This window comes from Octodon degus, unplaced genomic scaffold (assembly GCF_000260255.1).
Source record: "Octodon degus isolate 3935 unplaced genomic scaffold, OctDeg1.0 scaffold00064, whole genome shotgun sequence".
In the NCBI taxonomy this organism is placed as follows: domain Eukaryota; kingdom Metazoa; phylum Chordata; class Mammalia; order Rodentia; family Octodontidae; genus Octodon; species Octodon degus.
The window spans coordinates 849989-865533 of NW_004524640.1; the positions used below are offsets into that span (position 1 = coordinate 849989).

The window sequence follows — 15545 nt, forward strand, 5'->3', positions numbered from 1 at the left end:
AAAGAAAAAAAAAGAAAAGAAAAGAAAAGAAAAATAAACAATAAAAAGAATGGCATAAAATTTCAAAGCATTGTGGGAAAGTAACAGTGGTTAGTAGGTTATGTATTATCATCTTCAAAGTGGTTGCTCAGATTACAAGATACTGGCATGAAAAATTGATCAAACATTACAGGCATAAAGCTTTCTTTTCAATGAAGTAAGAGCAATCAGTTGTATAACTATCTTAGCTCTTCTGTGTGTAGTTAAGATAACTTTCTTAACTATCTTATTTTTTTTTTCCTTCTAAGTACAGTATGATTTACATGTCAGGCAGCCTGGTAGATGCATATATAAAACAAGTATGATGGGGTTTAGGAGAAAGGAAACCGTTCTTTCTCCCCAGTAGAACTAAGAAATATTTCCTACACATGATACACTCAGAAATGAGTCTGTAAGTATGTGCATAGAGGAAAAGATGAATAAAAGAGCTTGTATAAAATTCTGAACACAGCATTTTTCTGGAATTTCTGGAGTGTGTTAGTTTTCTTTATCACTTCTTTTTAAAGATGTATCAGTGGGGGCTGTTATAGAAATGACTTTGTGTGGATGTTCTGAGAAAGCCCGGCAGTATGAAGAAGACAGTGCCAGGGGAACAAGGGCATGTGAGTGACAGGATTGGAAACTAAACAGTGGAAGAATTAGTGCCCTTGCCCCAGGCCACTTTCAAGTTCATTGCTAGCAATGTTAAAAGAGAAGTGAGAAGGACAGGTACCCAGAGGAACTCCAGACATATGCTAGAGGGATCCTTCTAGTGCTCTGTAGCCTGAGTAAAGGAGAAGGGGTGGATTTTTTAATGCTAAGCATATGCATGACAATTTAACTACCCCTGGGAACACTGAGCAAGGAGAGGGGTGGATTCCTGAGGAAACATGCTCTCTGGACTGAGGGGAACCTGGGAAGGAAGCTGCACAGCAGGCACAGTCTCCCTAGGGGCCAGTGGAGGAGCCACATTTCCAGAGGGAGGAAAGGGAACTGTTCTGCTACACCCAGAAAAGAGTTCAGAGCACAGACTCAAAATTCAAGCACCCTTGGGATCAATGGTTAGGACACTAGTAAACTGCAATTTTGATAAAGAAGTAATGGTGGAAAACAGAGTGCAAGTATGAACAAAATAGTGTCAAACACTAGAGAAGTCTCTGGAAGGAGCTTCGTTTAATTTTTTTTGAATTGAAATATACTTTATTGGTACATTTACAGCATACAATGATTACTTTCCTTGTGGGGAGTTGGTACACATACATGGCACACGTCATTTTCACCCTCTCTCTCCTACCTCTTTCACTTGGTCCTCTTCTCTTATGAAAGAGATCGATAGATGCAAGGTTTCTAAAGTCTTTACTTCTGCTTTAAAGTTTATTTATTTGGGAGGTTTTTTTAAAGAGACATTGTGCAATATTTAAGCTTGTGTGTCAGATTGGTTTTAAAAAGAAGGTGGAGCCAGGCCTGGTGGTGTGTGCTGCAGTGGTGAGTTCATGATGAAGATGACATAGTGAGGCTTTCTCTCTCCCTCTCCCCCTCCCTCCCCCTCTCCCTCCCCCTCCCCCTCCCCTTCCTTAGTCCTTCTTCCTCTCCTTCTCCCACTCCCTCTCCCTCTCCCCCTTTCCCGCCTTCCCCCCTCTCTGACAAGACTCTACAAAGAAGTGGCTCAGGCGTGAAATTTCCCATTATACTGAAGGGAGGTATGAATTTTAACACACTGGCAGACAAAAAAAGCTAATGTGAAACCAATATATTGAAAATTCTCTACATTGAGGTGCTTAAGGAAACAACACAGTTCAGGCAAAGGTCTCAGCACTCCCCAAGCGGTACACTGGACTCCTGCCCACAGTGTTTCCCTTGTACACAAGAAACTCCTCACTTCCTCCACACCACCACCATTCATACTAATTCAGAAAGGCAGGCTGTATTCTCAAGTGAGCTACTTACTAAGTAGATATGTCAGAAAGCACTAATGAAAGCCATTGGGAAAGATGGTGGAACAGTCATCTATTAGAAAATATTACAAAATGAAAATGGTGTCAGTTTTCTTGCTAGAGATGGGGTGGCTAAATTTGGGAGCACAACACTGAAAAGTATCAGTAGTCAAAAATAGAAATAGATACCATGAATGGAGGAGTCAGAGCATCAAAAAAATACATAGTAGGCCACAGCAACCATTGAAAAAGAGTAGTCATGGCCCTCTGCTGTGGCCCCGTAGCTGTGGGCCTCAACAAGGGCCATAAGGTGACTAAGAATGTGAGCAAACCGAGGCACAGCCGCCGCCGGGGACCTCTCACCAAACACACCAAGTTCGTGTGGGACATGATCCAGGAGGTGTGCGGTTTTGCCCCCTACCTGCGGCACACCATGGAGCTGCTCAAGGTCTCCAAGGACAAGCGGGCCCTCAAATTCATTAAGAAAAGGGTGGGGACGCATATCCGCACCAAGAGGAAGAGTGAAGAGCTGAGCAACGTGCTGACTGCCGTGAATAAGGCAGCTGCCAAGAAGGACTGAGCCCCTCCGAAATAAAGCTTTGCAGAACGTTTAAAAAAAAAAAAAAAAGTATGTAGTAGAACACATAGAGGTATCTCAGTGGTGCGTTAGCCTGGATGACAGACTGTAGTCTATTTTACTTTGATTGATAGAACATGAAGACATGCCAGATACTTTTTAGCCTTTCTAGAGTCAGACATCAATGAAACAACTCTTGCAACCTCAATACTTATGCAAACAGAATTGAGCCTTTCCTAGGTTTCCCTCTAGATGCTTAGAAAAAAATGACTTTTCTCCAGTTTGTCTTCATCCTATAGATTTTTATAGGTGTTACCACAAAATTTAAGCAAGTACACCTTTCTCATTAAATGTCTGACATGCTAAGAAAAGTACCTATCTTGTTATAAGTAAATTCCACATTAAGTTGCATTGGTCTCTTTAGACTTAGAATTTCATTCAAGTTGAGTTACTTTATTCTCTGACCTAAATTTTTAGCTCACTCGCAGATTTCTGGGTGATTTTGTTCTTTCTGTTTTTTTTTAAGTATTTACTTGAGAAGTAGTTCATGCACATATAGAATAGTTGCTACATGATAAATTAACTTACAGCACTCTTTTACATGGTGTTATGGTTTGTGTCTAGATATCTCCCCAAAGCCTCATGCAGTTGTGGGCTGGCCTTGTACAGTTTTTGATTGATTCTTGGTCCAACACTGGGATTACGGACATGAGTGTGACACCAGCCCTAGGGCAGGTAGCCTGCACACAATATAAAGAAGGGAAAGAGGCTTTCTCTCTCCTGCCACTCCTCCCTTTTGCTCTTGCTGCTTTTTCTGTTTGCTACTGCCATGAACTGCTGCCCTCTGCCATGTGCCCCTCTGCCTTGGAGCCAGCTGAGTATGGACTGAAACCTCCACAAACTGTGAGCTAAATAAACTTTTTCTTTCCTAATTTTGGATGTCGAGTATTTTGTCTCAACAATGAGAGAAAAGTAAACAAGACACCTGACATGATTTCCAGTAATACCAAATGAAGTCAGGGGATGACATTCTCAGATGCTAGGGTTTTTATTTTTTTATTTTTGTCTCTCTCTCTCCCTCTTTTTAAAAAATTCTTGAAGAAAAGTTTTCCAGTGGGAAGTTATGGGAAACAATTAAAAAAAAAAACACTGTCCTTTGAAAAGCATTAAGAAAGAAATCCCAGGGACCTGTCTCTTAGTTGAGTGTGTTTGAGGGAAAGATTCATTACGCGTGTAAATTTGTAAACCCCCTAGCATTTTAATATACTGGAAACTAGCCGGCCTTTTCTCTTTAGTAAAGATTTGTATCTGTTTTCCCTCTGCTCCTCCCCTTTGTATTATTGATGTCTCACTATCTTTTTTGTATTATACTTACAAGACTTCAATAATTTAGAAACCTATAAATAAGAATTTCTATAAAGAAATAGTACAAAAAGATAGGGAGGTGGCCAGGGAGATGTCTCAGTGGAATAAGCGCTTTCCTGGCAAGCGCAAGGGCCTGAGTTCAATCCCTGGTTCAAAAAAAAAAAAAAAAAGATAGGGAGGATGGCTGATTTAAAAGTCATTAAATACAATATGCTTAAAACTGATCTGGGCTCTATATCACAGCATATATGCAGTTATCTATCAAGTTACAGTGATGCTAACATATAATAATCCTGAAATAAGAACAAGTTACTCAGATTATTTAGCTGATGGGAAATCACTGTACTTTAGTTTTTATCTGTGTGTGTGTGTGTGTGTGTGTGTGTGTGTGTGTGTTTGACACAGAAGCTTAGTATATAGCTCAGGCTGGCCTTGAACTCACTGTGTAGTCCTGGCCCAGAACTCATGGCAATCTTCCTGCCTCTGTCTCCCCAGTGCTGGGATTATAGAATCCACAGTGCGCTGTGTCCCCCCGGCATGCATTTCCCCTTTTTTCTATTCAGGACAATGGCTCTGTTCATGATAGTTACTGAAGATAATAGAGCTGATCAACTGTTTATTAATGTCCCATTCAGTAACAGATCACTTCTTTTCTGGGTTGATTAATTGGTTTTTGATAAGAGAATGTAGAAGAATTGAAGTGTCTTTCACATTTCTCTGCAATAATGCCATGTCAATTTATTCAAGTTAATGGCCATTGAGATATTTGAGAAAGATGACCGGCCGCGTTCCTCAGGCATTTACTGGACAGGATTAATGTGAGCAGTCTGATCCTGTTGTCCTGTCCCAAAGGCTCAGTGTGTTGGCAGCTGTCCGCAGTTTATGCCCTACCTGCTGGCTGCTGGGCTACTTTGCTGCAGGCATTGTCTCTTTCACTTGCATTTCATTCTCCTTTTCCATTTTTCCATATATGAACCTGACAACTGTTAGTGTAAGTTTACAAATTGTTCCAGTAATTGCCTCCTTTCTTGGCATTCATCTAAGGAAGATTTTGTTTTGTTTTAGGTTTTTTTTTTTTAACTCTGGTATGCAGTTTGTTTAAATTTTGCTTAGATGGACAGACACCCCTCAACAAATCCTTGCCTGGGCAACAGGCCTTGTAGGGGTGGCCTTGGCATCGCATGCAGCGATAAGGAAAGGGGAGCTCAGTAGCATATCGACCCTGTCTACCAAGTCTTCTTCTAGATATTTTATTTTAATTAATTTATATAGTTTGAGTAGCGGGGATTGAACTCATGACTCTGTGCTTGCCAGGTAGGCACTTATAGTGAACTGTCTCCCTGGCCCCTCTTCTAGGTACTTAAAATTTAATTCTTTCCTCAGTTGCATCCAGTTGGCACTGATTTTGTTGTTGTTATTTTGTTTTGACCACTTTATGAAATACCTTTTATCTAATTACATCTTCATGTTATGTCTTCTGACCCTCTTCTTAATGAGGCAGTCTAAGAAAACAATGTCAAGAGGGTGCCCACATACTTCTACTTCTCTTTGTTCTCAGAAAAGGGAAAACTGTATTTCTCTTTACCAAGTAAGTCCGCTACTTTCAAATCTCCAGCATCGCTATGCCTTACCAATGAGATGCTACTTGTGACAGCGGAAATGATTAGAGGTTATCTGGGAGACCAAATTGCTTCTACTAGAGAATTACTGAGAGTATAGCATAATCTCCTTGACTTGCAGGTAGATAATAGTAAATAAATGTATATTGTTTATTTTGACACTTCATATAGGAAAATAGGAAGATGTTACTTCAAGCATTTATGCTTTCATGTCCCGTCCCTAAGTCTGTCAAACAACAATGTTAAAGGACATCGGATTTCACCATGAAGTGATTTTCTCAGGGAGGAAGCGTATCTTGGTCACCTGGGAAATGTACTACTCCCGCACCAAGGCGTTCAAGCGACTCACAGGAGTGACAGCGAGAGAATGTGGTTCTGCTAAAACAGTGGGTGCATGGAATGTGTGTTTTTGGTAAAAACATAGAAGAGCTTCAGTGAGTCACTATATGAACAACTCTGTTCTCTTTAAAAGAATATTGATGAACAGGAATAAACTATGTCCACGGAAATAAAAAAGGGAAATTGCCCCTGGCGTGTCCACTTTAGTTTCTTCCCCATGTTTATGGATTAGTAGCCATGTTATTTAATACTTATTGAGTGACCCACTTATCTAGAGGACTGTGGACATTATCGACATGACATGGACACTGCCTTTTGGAAACTATTTTGCAAACTACTTTGATTCAAGTGTTATAACGCTCTTGGAAACAAAGCAATAAAAGAAGCAGCCTCTAGTAATAGGTGTTTATCTGTAGGATCTATAAAAGGTTTAAAGAATGGTTAAATTTACTATGTGTGCAAAAGCAATAATACCTAAAATGTTGAGCCATAGACAGCTTCTGTCCACTGTTGCCTCAGTTTTCATTACATTCTTCTTGACCCCAAAATATCTTGATGCAAACAATGTGAAAACAAATTAATTAATATAAGTTCCTTTTAAGCAAATTTACAGATTGGGAGAGTCACTTTGTAGCTCTACCGGCTTGCCGACCACTTGTTGGAACAATAGAAGAAAACTAGAACTTCAGAGTGCACAGTTCTACCTTATTTTATTTTTATATGGTATTCCAATTTCAGACAAAGGAAAATAATTTTTATCATGTGCTGGGTGATTGTATATAATCTTTAGCCTACAGTAAGATCTTGTTTTTCTTTTTTAATTAAATGTGAAAACATACTCTTAAGAGAGCAGTTTGGGCATTGAATTCTTTTTACTTGCAAATGAAAATATTGGAAATAAGATTGCAAATGTAAATAGATTCTGGTGGAAGATGAAACCTCAGGATAGCATGTACCGCAGGCTCAAATCAGAGAAAGGTAGGCAAGGTGAGGAAGGGCAGCAGACAGCAGAAAAGCAAGTTAGCCAGAAAGAGGAAACCAAGGCAAAGGAAATTGAAAGTTGCTGTGGAAAATGATTATCTTTTAAGAACAATCTCAAAAAAGACCAAGATACTAATTTCTGGTAGTCTATTGATACATTGTTTATAAGTTTTGAAAGAATGAATGTTAATTTCTTATTAATGCATAGCCACATTATTTCACAAATATATTTTATAGTATTGAAATTTTATGTGTGGTACAGAATTTTTTTCTCAATCACTAAACAAACTTTAAAGATTGTTTAGTAGCATTTGCCAAATAACTGTATTTTCATCAAAGATTCTCTATTTTCAAAATTTACATTTTGAGGGATAAATATTTCCTGGCATATCTGTTCTCTCCATTAAATGATAGTTTCACTTTGTTTTAAATGCAGCTGTCATCTAAACATAAGTAAATCCATAAATCCAAGGAACTGGGGCTAATAATTAAACCCTAGACATGAGAATATTAGAGATAGGAAGGAGCTGAAGTTTTTCTCAGGTGCAAGAATGAAGCTTGCTGACAGATACTATTTTCCATATCATAGGTTTTTGTTGTTATTCTCTTGAGGGGTGTGTGTGTGTGTGTGTGTGTGTGTGTGTGTTTCTGTCTGACAGATATGATTTTCCATATTATAGGGTTTTGTTATTGCTCTCGTGTGTGTGTGTGTGTGTGTGTGTGTCTGTCTGTCTGTCTGTCTGTCTGTCTGTCTGTGTACACTGATAGAGTACACAGGAAACAATTCCTGGAAGACTTTATTATAGAGTTAAATGTTGTTCTTATCAGAAACCTGCAGATTATAAAACTTGAATCAAAATAGTTTGCAAGCTCAATTCTACAAGCCGATGGTTAAGTACTTCCTTCCTTGGGGCATTTCATACTTTGATCTCTGAGATTATTTCCATTTGGGAATCTTGTAACAAAGTTCTTCTCAGATCATGTTAACCTTGATTTAGAGAAAGTTGTTACATAGTGGCAGTGCTACATGCTTAAGTGAGAAATCAAAAGCAAGAGAATGTTAGAAAGAAACATACTCTGAAGATAGGTGAAGATAGTCGGCGAGGCAAACAGATATAGTAGAAGCTACAAAAAGAAATGAGCATGGTGAGTCAGGAAGACAAAGTACAAACACATGGAAGAGGGCTAGTTTCCAGATGACTGAGGACAGAGGAAAGGAGAAAAATTGCCTATTGAAGATGATGCACAGTGACCAGGGCGGGGCTTGGTATTGGTAAATATAAGAAAGGCCATCTTGTGAAATGAAGTTAGAGTGCAACCATTGCAACCAGACTTAGAAGTTTGGTTGCATGTACAAAAGTCATTTGAATCTGGAAATAAGATTTGGGGGTTGGCATGTCTAAAACCCTTTTTTCCCATCCTGTATCTAGTGAGGCTCGCTGTGACGTGGGGCCATAACTTGCTGGCAGTTCTTTTCTGCTACCTCAAAAATACAACCGTATGATTTATGTTCAGAACTCTGTGTTCTTCTAAAAAAATTCCAATTCGTCATATAAATGTGTGAAATCTAAAGTGGTGCAATTTATTTTTCTTTTTTTGATATAAAAGTACATAGCATGATGTTAGATAAATGCTGCTAAGTAGTGTAGTTCCAGGAGTCAGTCTTATTTTATAGTGATTATGGTGGCATGTAGTGAATTTTTATTACACAGAGCTGAAGTTAATAAAAACACATTACAATTTATGAACTCGGACCTTATTCAAGTAAATTTTGCTGAGCTGGTATGTCTTGAGGGAATCTGTTCATACATAGTAAAATACAGCAAGCCTCTAGCATTTGGTGGAATTCTTTCTAAATCACAAATAATAAGGCCAAGAAGCCTTGTGTGTGTGTGCTGCTCTTGCTATAGGCCCTCCCAGTTTCTAAAGCATAGAGGGAAGTTGAAGTTTTCTCATTTTAGCTTCGATGACTCCATATGGAAAAATGGTGTTTTACAGCATTACAGGCTGACTTGACGGGAGAAGATAACCTTTATATCCATATTTTCTGTGTCGGAGGACCTGTTCTCATTCTTCAGCCCATGGCTCCTCCCTCCCTTCACCCTGTTTCTTTTTCTATTATGTGGAATTTTTAAGGGCGGGAGTGATCCTGTTTCATGCTGCTCTGGGAGCTGTAATTTAAATAAGGACTTTAATAGAAACTTATGACACATGATGTTTTCACTATATTTTTCTATTTACTTGGCTTAAAATCAATGGAACAAACTGAACTTGGCATTGCTATTTCTGTTCAAAAAAAAAAAAAAGAAAATATATAATTTTACCATTTCTTATGTTTTGGTCTTGGCACTGTGGCTTTTGTTTATGGAAAAAGACAGGAAAGGAAAAAGCATTATTTTAACTTCTAATGATAAATAATCATACCAAACTGAAATTTCCTTAAAAAGCATTCTTTTTTACTTTTTTTGTAATGCAGATTGCTACTAACATAGCACAAATGTGAGCCATGAAATTATGTGCATGTCTTCTTGACATAACATTATAGGTATAAATGCATCACTGTGATTTCAGTTTAGCAGTGGCATTCCATTAGAATGCAGCTAGCTTCTGTACTTGCTAACCAAGGAGAGAAATCCTTCATTTGCTTCTGGATGTCATTTCTTCTTGGCAAATTCATTCAGCATAAAGGAGAAACAATACATTTTACTTAATAAAAATGTTAGCTCATACTGATTTGTTAAAATCCATTAAAAGTATTTGATGAATATTATTAGCTAATTTCAAACATTAACTATATGAATCCGAAGTAAATGTCTATCAACTATTAATAAGAAAATATAAGTAGTGTATGACTTCCCAATGTTTCATACACATTCTCTTCTTATTTTACGAATGGTTATTCATAAAAATATTAATCAGTATACATAGTACATGAAGTAAACAATTTTCTTAGAATGAATAGTTCATTTAATATACAAATTATATGTATAACCAGAAGCATCACAGAAATGCCTCCTTGCTGCATAATATACCAAATGCTTCCAGGTTCCTCTCAATACCAATACTTAGTTTTGACCATGCTAGATATGAGCTGGGATATTGAGCAGCACCTCCAACCCATGTTATGCAATAATTGAAACAAAAAGCAAACTATAGGGCATTATGTGCAAACCCCACAAATTAGCCACATAGATTTAATGAATATTAATATGTTGTTATCTTTGTTTTCACTTTAATTCATATCTGGAAACTTATTCAGAAGTATTCTTATAAATGTTTTAATATATAGATATTTTTCTCATTCATAGATATATAGTTTCATTGCCTTAATTTCACCTGCTGAGAATTTAGGGAATATGTAAAATATTAGCTTAGAGAATATGGAAAAGAAATATGGGGCACAGCAAAGAATATGGGAAGATTAGTTTTATTCTTTTTAGAAAGAAACAAGCAAGATGGTTGATTTTTATTTTCTAAGTTTGTTGCACGGATTATATCTATGTCCATATCTATTTATATATATATAATGTAATATAATAAACATATTCAGTAGGATGATGCCTTAATAGTTCTTACAGTCCTGATCTTGTGATCTTGCTTCTACAAGTTCTAATGTATGGTTTATGTTATAAATTATTATTATAATTTATAATAATACCATCTCCAGAAAGTGGATAATTGACCACTATTAAGAAATAGGGAGGCCAGGAAGATGGCTCAAAAGAATAAGTGCTTGTTGGGCAAGCGCAAGGGCCTGAGTTCAATCCCTGGTTCTGCCAAAAAACAACAACAACAAAAAAAAAAACCCAAAAAAACAAAACCAGTTTTTTATACTAAAAAAAAAAGAAAGAAATAGGACAGTAGGTAAATAACATGTCAATCATAAGTCAGTACATCTCAATTATAACCATCAATGTAAATTGACTCAATTCACCAATTAAAAGAAAGAGACTAATAAAGTGGATTAGGAAGCAAAATCCAAGAATATGCTGTATACAAGAAACACACTTTACTCATACAGAAATTCATAGACTAAAAGTCAAAGGATAGAATACAATACTACATGCTCCAGCACCTCAGAAAATAGCAGGGGTAGCACTCCTGTTCACAGTCTCAACTTCAAGAATGATGAAAAGAAATAAAGAAGAACAGTACATACTCGTTAGGGGAAAAACGCAAGAGGAAGAGGTCACAGTCATAAATATGTATGCACCAAAAATGGGAGCACCCAACTATGTAAGACAATTTTTTTTTTCTTTTCGGGAAGGATCTACAGGGTGTTCAGGGTCTCACTACTAGATGAGACTTGTAGTGATCTGCCTGTTTACAGCCTCTCAAGAGCTGGGATTAGCCTCCCAAGAGCTGGGACTGATGAATCTTAATACACATGAAAAATCTAATATACAATACCACAGTCTTAACAGGAAACTTTAACACCCCCTTATCCATAAAGGATAGGTCAAGCAGACAAAAAATTCGTAAAGAAGTAGCAGAACTGAACCAGAACTTGGAACAAATGGACTTAGCAGACATATACAGAGTGTTCCACCCAACCACATCTGAATGCACATTCTTTTCAGCTGCACATGGAACATTATCTAAAATAGACCACGTACTACTCCATAGCTCATGCTTAAGTATATATAAGGAAACAGAAATTATCCCATGAATATTATCTGACCTCAGTGCAATGAAACCAGAAATAAATGACAAAAGAAACCACAAAATCCCATAAATACATGGAAATTAAACAATACCCTATGCAGAAATCAATGAATTACAGATGAAATTAAACAAGGAATTAAATAATATCTACAATGGAATGAAATTTCAAGACCAACTTATTGGAATTTATGGGATGCAATGAAAACAGTTCTTAGAAGGAAATTTACAAGCTGTGAACTCACGCATTAAGAAAACAGAAAGAGAACAATTAAATACCCTAATGCTGTATGTTAAATGTCTAGAAAAAGAAGAGCAATCGAAACCCAAAGCCCAAAGAAGGGAGGAAAATTATAAAGATTAGAGCAGAAATTAATGCAATCGAAACAAAGAAAACAATACAAAGAATGAATCAAAAAGCTGGTTATTTAAAAGATTAAATAAAATCGATTAGCCTCTAACTAACCTCATCAAAAAGAGGAAAGAAAAAACTCAGATATAAGCAATAAGGAAAGAAAAGGGTAAAATTACCATAGACTCTGAAAAGTCAGAAGATCATCAATAGCTATTTTGTTTTGTTTTGTTTTGTTTTTTTAGTTTAGGGAATGGTCTACAGGATGTTCTGGGTCTCACTACTAGATCGGACTAGTAGTGATCCTCCTGTTGTCAGCCTCCCAAGAGCTAGGATTACAGGCATGCACCATGATGCCCAGTCTCAATCACTGTCTCAGCATGCCCCGGGGGCGGGGCTGGCATGTCAGGCCCAGGAATCAAACCCTGGGCCCCTGCACCTGCTTGCTGGTGCATAAATAAGTTGAGCTATTTGGCCAGACCTATCAATAGCTATTTTGAAAATTTTTACCCTCGAAGAATTGAAGACACAGATGAAATGGACAGATTCCTTGAAAGCTACAAATTACCAAAACTGAATCAAGATATAAGTACTCTTAAGAACCCAATAACAGCCAATGGAATATGAAATGTAATAGAAAACCTACCGACAAAGAGAAGTCCAGATCTTGATGGATTTATACCTAAATTCTACAAGAAATTTACAGAAGACATAATCCCAATACTCCTCAAACTCTTCAATGAAATTGAAAAGGAAACAATTTTCCCTAAATCACTCCTGGAAGCAAGAATTATACTGATACCAAAACCAGAGAAAGATGCAACTAAAACAGGCCAATCTCCCTCTTGAACATAGATGCAAAAAATCCTCAATAAAATTTTAGCAAATAGAATACAGCAAATCATCAAGAAGATCATACACCATGACCAGGTAGGATTCATCCCAGGGATGCAAGGATGGTTCAATATTTGAAAAATCTATAAGTGCAATATATTATATCAATAGAGCAAAATCTAAAAACCACATGATCATCTCCATTGATGCAGAAAAGCTTTTGACAAAGTCAACACTCATTCATGTTCAAAGTTCTACTGAAAATTGGAATAGAAGGCCTCTACTACAATCTGATAAAAGCCATCTATGGCAACCCAATGGCCAATATAATTCTAAATGTGGAAAAACTGAAATCTTTTACTCTCAGATCAGGTACAAGACAAGGATTTCCTCTATCACCACTCCTATACACTATAGTTCTGGAATCATTGGCTAGAGCCATTAGACAAGAAAGAGAAAAGGAATAAGAATAGGTGAAGAAGAATAATTGTCATTATTTGCAGGTGACATGATACTCTACTTGGAAGACCCAAAAAACTCCAGCCCAATCAGTAGCTATTTTGATAGTTAGAATCTACTAGAATTAATACATCAGTTGAAGAGCATAGTAGGATACAAAGTCAGTATCCAAAAGTCAATATCATTCCTCTAAACAGAAAAAACCAATTGAGGGAAAAATTAGAGAAAAGATACTTTTTACATTAGCACATGGAAAATGAAGTACTTAGGAATTAATCTGACTAAAGAAATAGGGGGCCGGTGAGATGGCTCTGTAGAATAAGCACTTGCCTGGCAAGCTCAAAGTCCTGAGTTCAATCCCTGGTACCACACACACAAAAAGTAAAAAATCTATTCAATGAAAACTACAGTACTCTCAAAAAAGAGATCAGAGAGGATTTCATAAAATAGAAAGATATTTCCTGCTCCTAGATAGCAAGAACCAACATTATGCATATGACCATACCCCCAAAATTGTTATACAGGTTTAATGTAATCCATATCAAAATATCACCAACATATCTCACAGACCTAGAGAAATCATTCCTAAAATTTATTTGGAACCAGAAAATACCTAGAATAGCAAAAACAATCATGGACAACAAAGGCAAGGCAGGAGGCATTACAATCCCTGACTTGAAATTATATAACAAAGCTACTATAATGAAATCAGCATAGTATTGGCAAAAAATAGACCTGAGGATCAATGGAATAGATTAGTAGATGCAGATGCAACTACAAACATACTCAGCCATCTTATCTTTGACAAAGGGGCCAAACATGATTATTGGAGGAAAGATAGCCTCTTTAACAAATGGTACTCAAATAATCAGCACTCTACTTGCCAAAAACCAAAACCTGACCAAGGTCTGTAACCATGCACTAAACTAAAGTCAAAATGGATTTAAAATCTAAACATTAAAACAGAAACACTAAATCTCCTGAAATGGATAGTAGGTGGAAATCTTGAAGACAGGGGTAGGAAAACAGTTCATGAACAAAAATCAAACTGCATGGGAAATACTTGAAAGAATTAAAAACTGGGATCTCCTCTTATTGAGAAGTTTTGCAAGTCAAAAGAAATTACCAACAAAGTGAAAAGGCAACCCACAAATTTGGAAGAAATCTTAACTAATAAGCACTCATTCAAGGGTCTTCTATCTAGAAGTTATAAAGAACTAAAAAACATTAGGGCCCCCAAATATAAAGACCTAATCCAAAAATGGGCATTCGAGATAAACACATACTTCTCAGAGGAAGAAATACAATAATAAAATAAATACATTAAAATACATGAAAAAGTGCTCCACATTAGCAGCCATTTGTGAAATGCAAATTAAAACAACACTGAGATACCATCTAACCCCAGAATGAATGGCTATCATAAAGAAATTAACCAACAACAAATTTTGGAGTAGCAGCAGGGAAAATGGACCTTTCTACACTGCTGGTGGGAATGTAGAGTGGTGCAACCATTATAGAAATCAGTGTGGAGACTCCTCAAAAAACTAAGACTGGAAATTCCATTCAATCTGCTATACCCCTTCTTGGAATTTTTCCAAAAGAACTGAAAACATGATGTCATAGTGATGTATGTGTGTGTACGTTTATAGCAGCACAATGTGTGATAGCCAAATCTTGGAAACAACCAAAATGCCTGTCACCTGAGGAATGGAAGAAAAAGGTGTGTTATTTTTATACAATGGAGTATTACTCAGCTATAAAGAAAAATAATGTTGATGCCTTCATAGGAAAGTGGATGCAACTGGAAGCTATATTCATAAGTGAGGTGAACCAGACCAACATATGTAAATATCATATTGTGTCTCTAGTATAAAAACTCAAAAGAAGAAAATAAAAATTGAAAGTTATAGTATAGTTAAATGGCGAGAACTTAAGGATTAAACAATGCAGAGAGAGAAAGGAAAGAAGCTAGGAAATATGGTCGGGACAAAACCATACGTTTATATAAACAAGATGGTTATGGTAACGGTCCTTAGAATTTCCATCAGGTTTTTGAAAATAGCAGTTAATGGGTAAAAGTCTCACCATGATTAACTGTATATGCTTATATCTGTGAACTAAGCAACTACAGTGAGCACAGTAATGTGTAATAGTAAAACCACGTTTGAAACATCTATCATTTTGGTATTCTAAATGCATACTGCTTCTAATGTCATATCAGTTATTGCTATACTCTCTAAAATAAATGTTTGTTAAGAAAGGGTAATAGAGGCTGGTGAGATGGCTCAGTGGTCTAAAGCACCTATTTGGAACAAGCTTGGCAAAGCACAGGGACCACGGTTCGATCCCCCAGCACCACATGCCAGCCAGCCCTGCCCCCTGGTGGGCTGAACTGCCCCCCC

At 37.0% G+C, this 15545-nt stretch overlaps 1 protein-coding gene across 1 annotated transcript in view; it reads left to right on the forward strand.

Annotated features, from left to right (window-relative positions):
• The window catches only part of Pde3a (phosphodiesterase 3A), a 353121-nt gene that overhangs the window by 212626 nt on the left and 124950 nt on the right, over nt 1-15545 (forward strand). The window contains exon 3 of the mRNA XM_023718933.1: nt 2350-2502. Coding sequence (XP_023574701.1) covers nt 2350-2502 — 153 coding nt within the window. The remainder of the gene's footprint in view (nt 1-2349; nt 2503-15545) is intronic.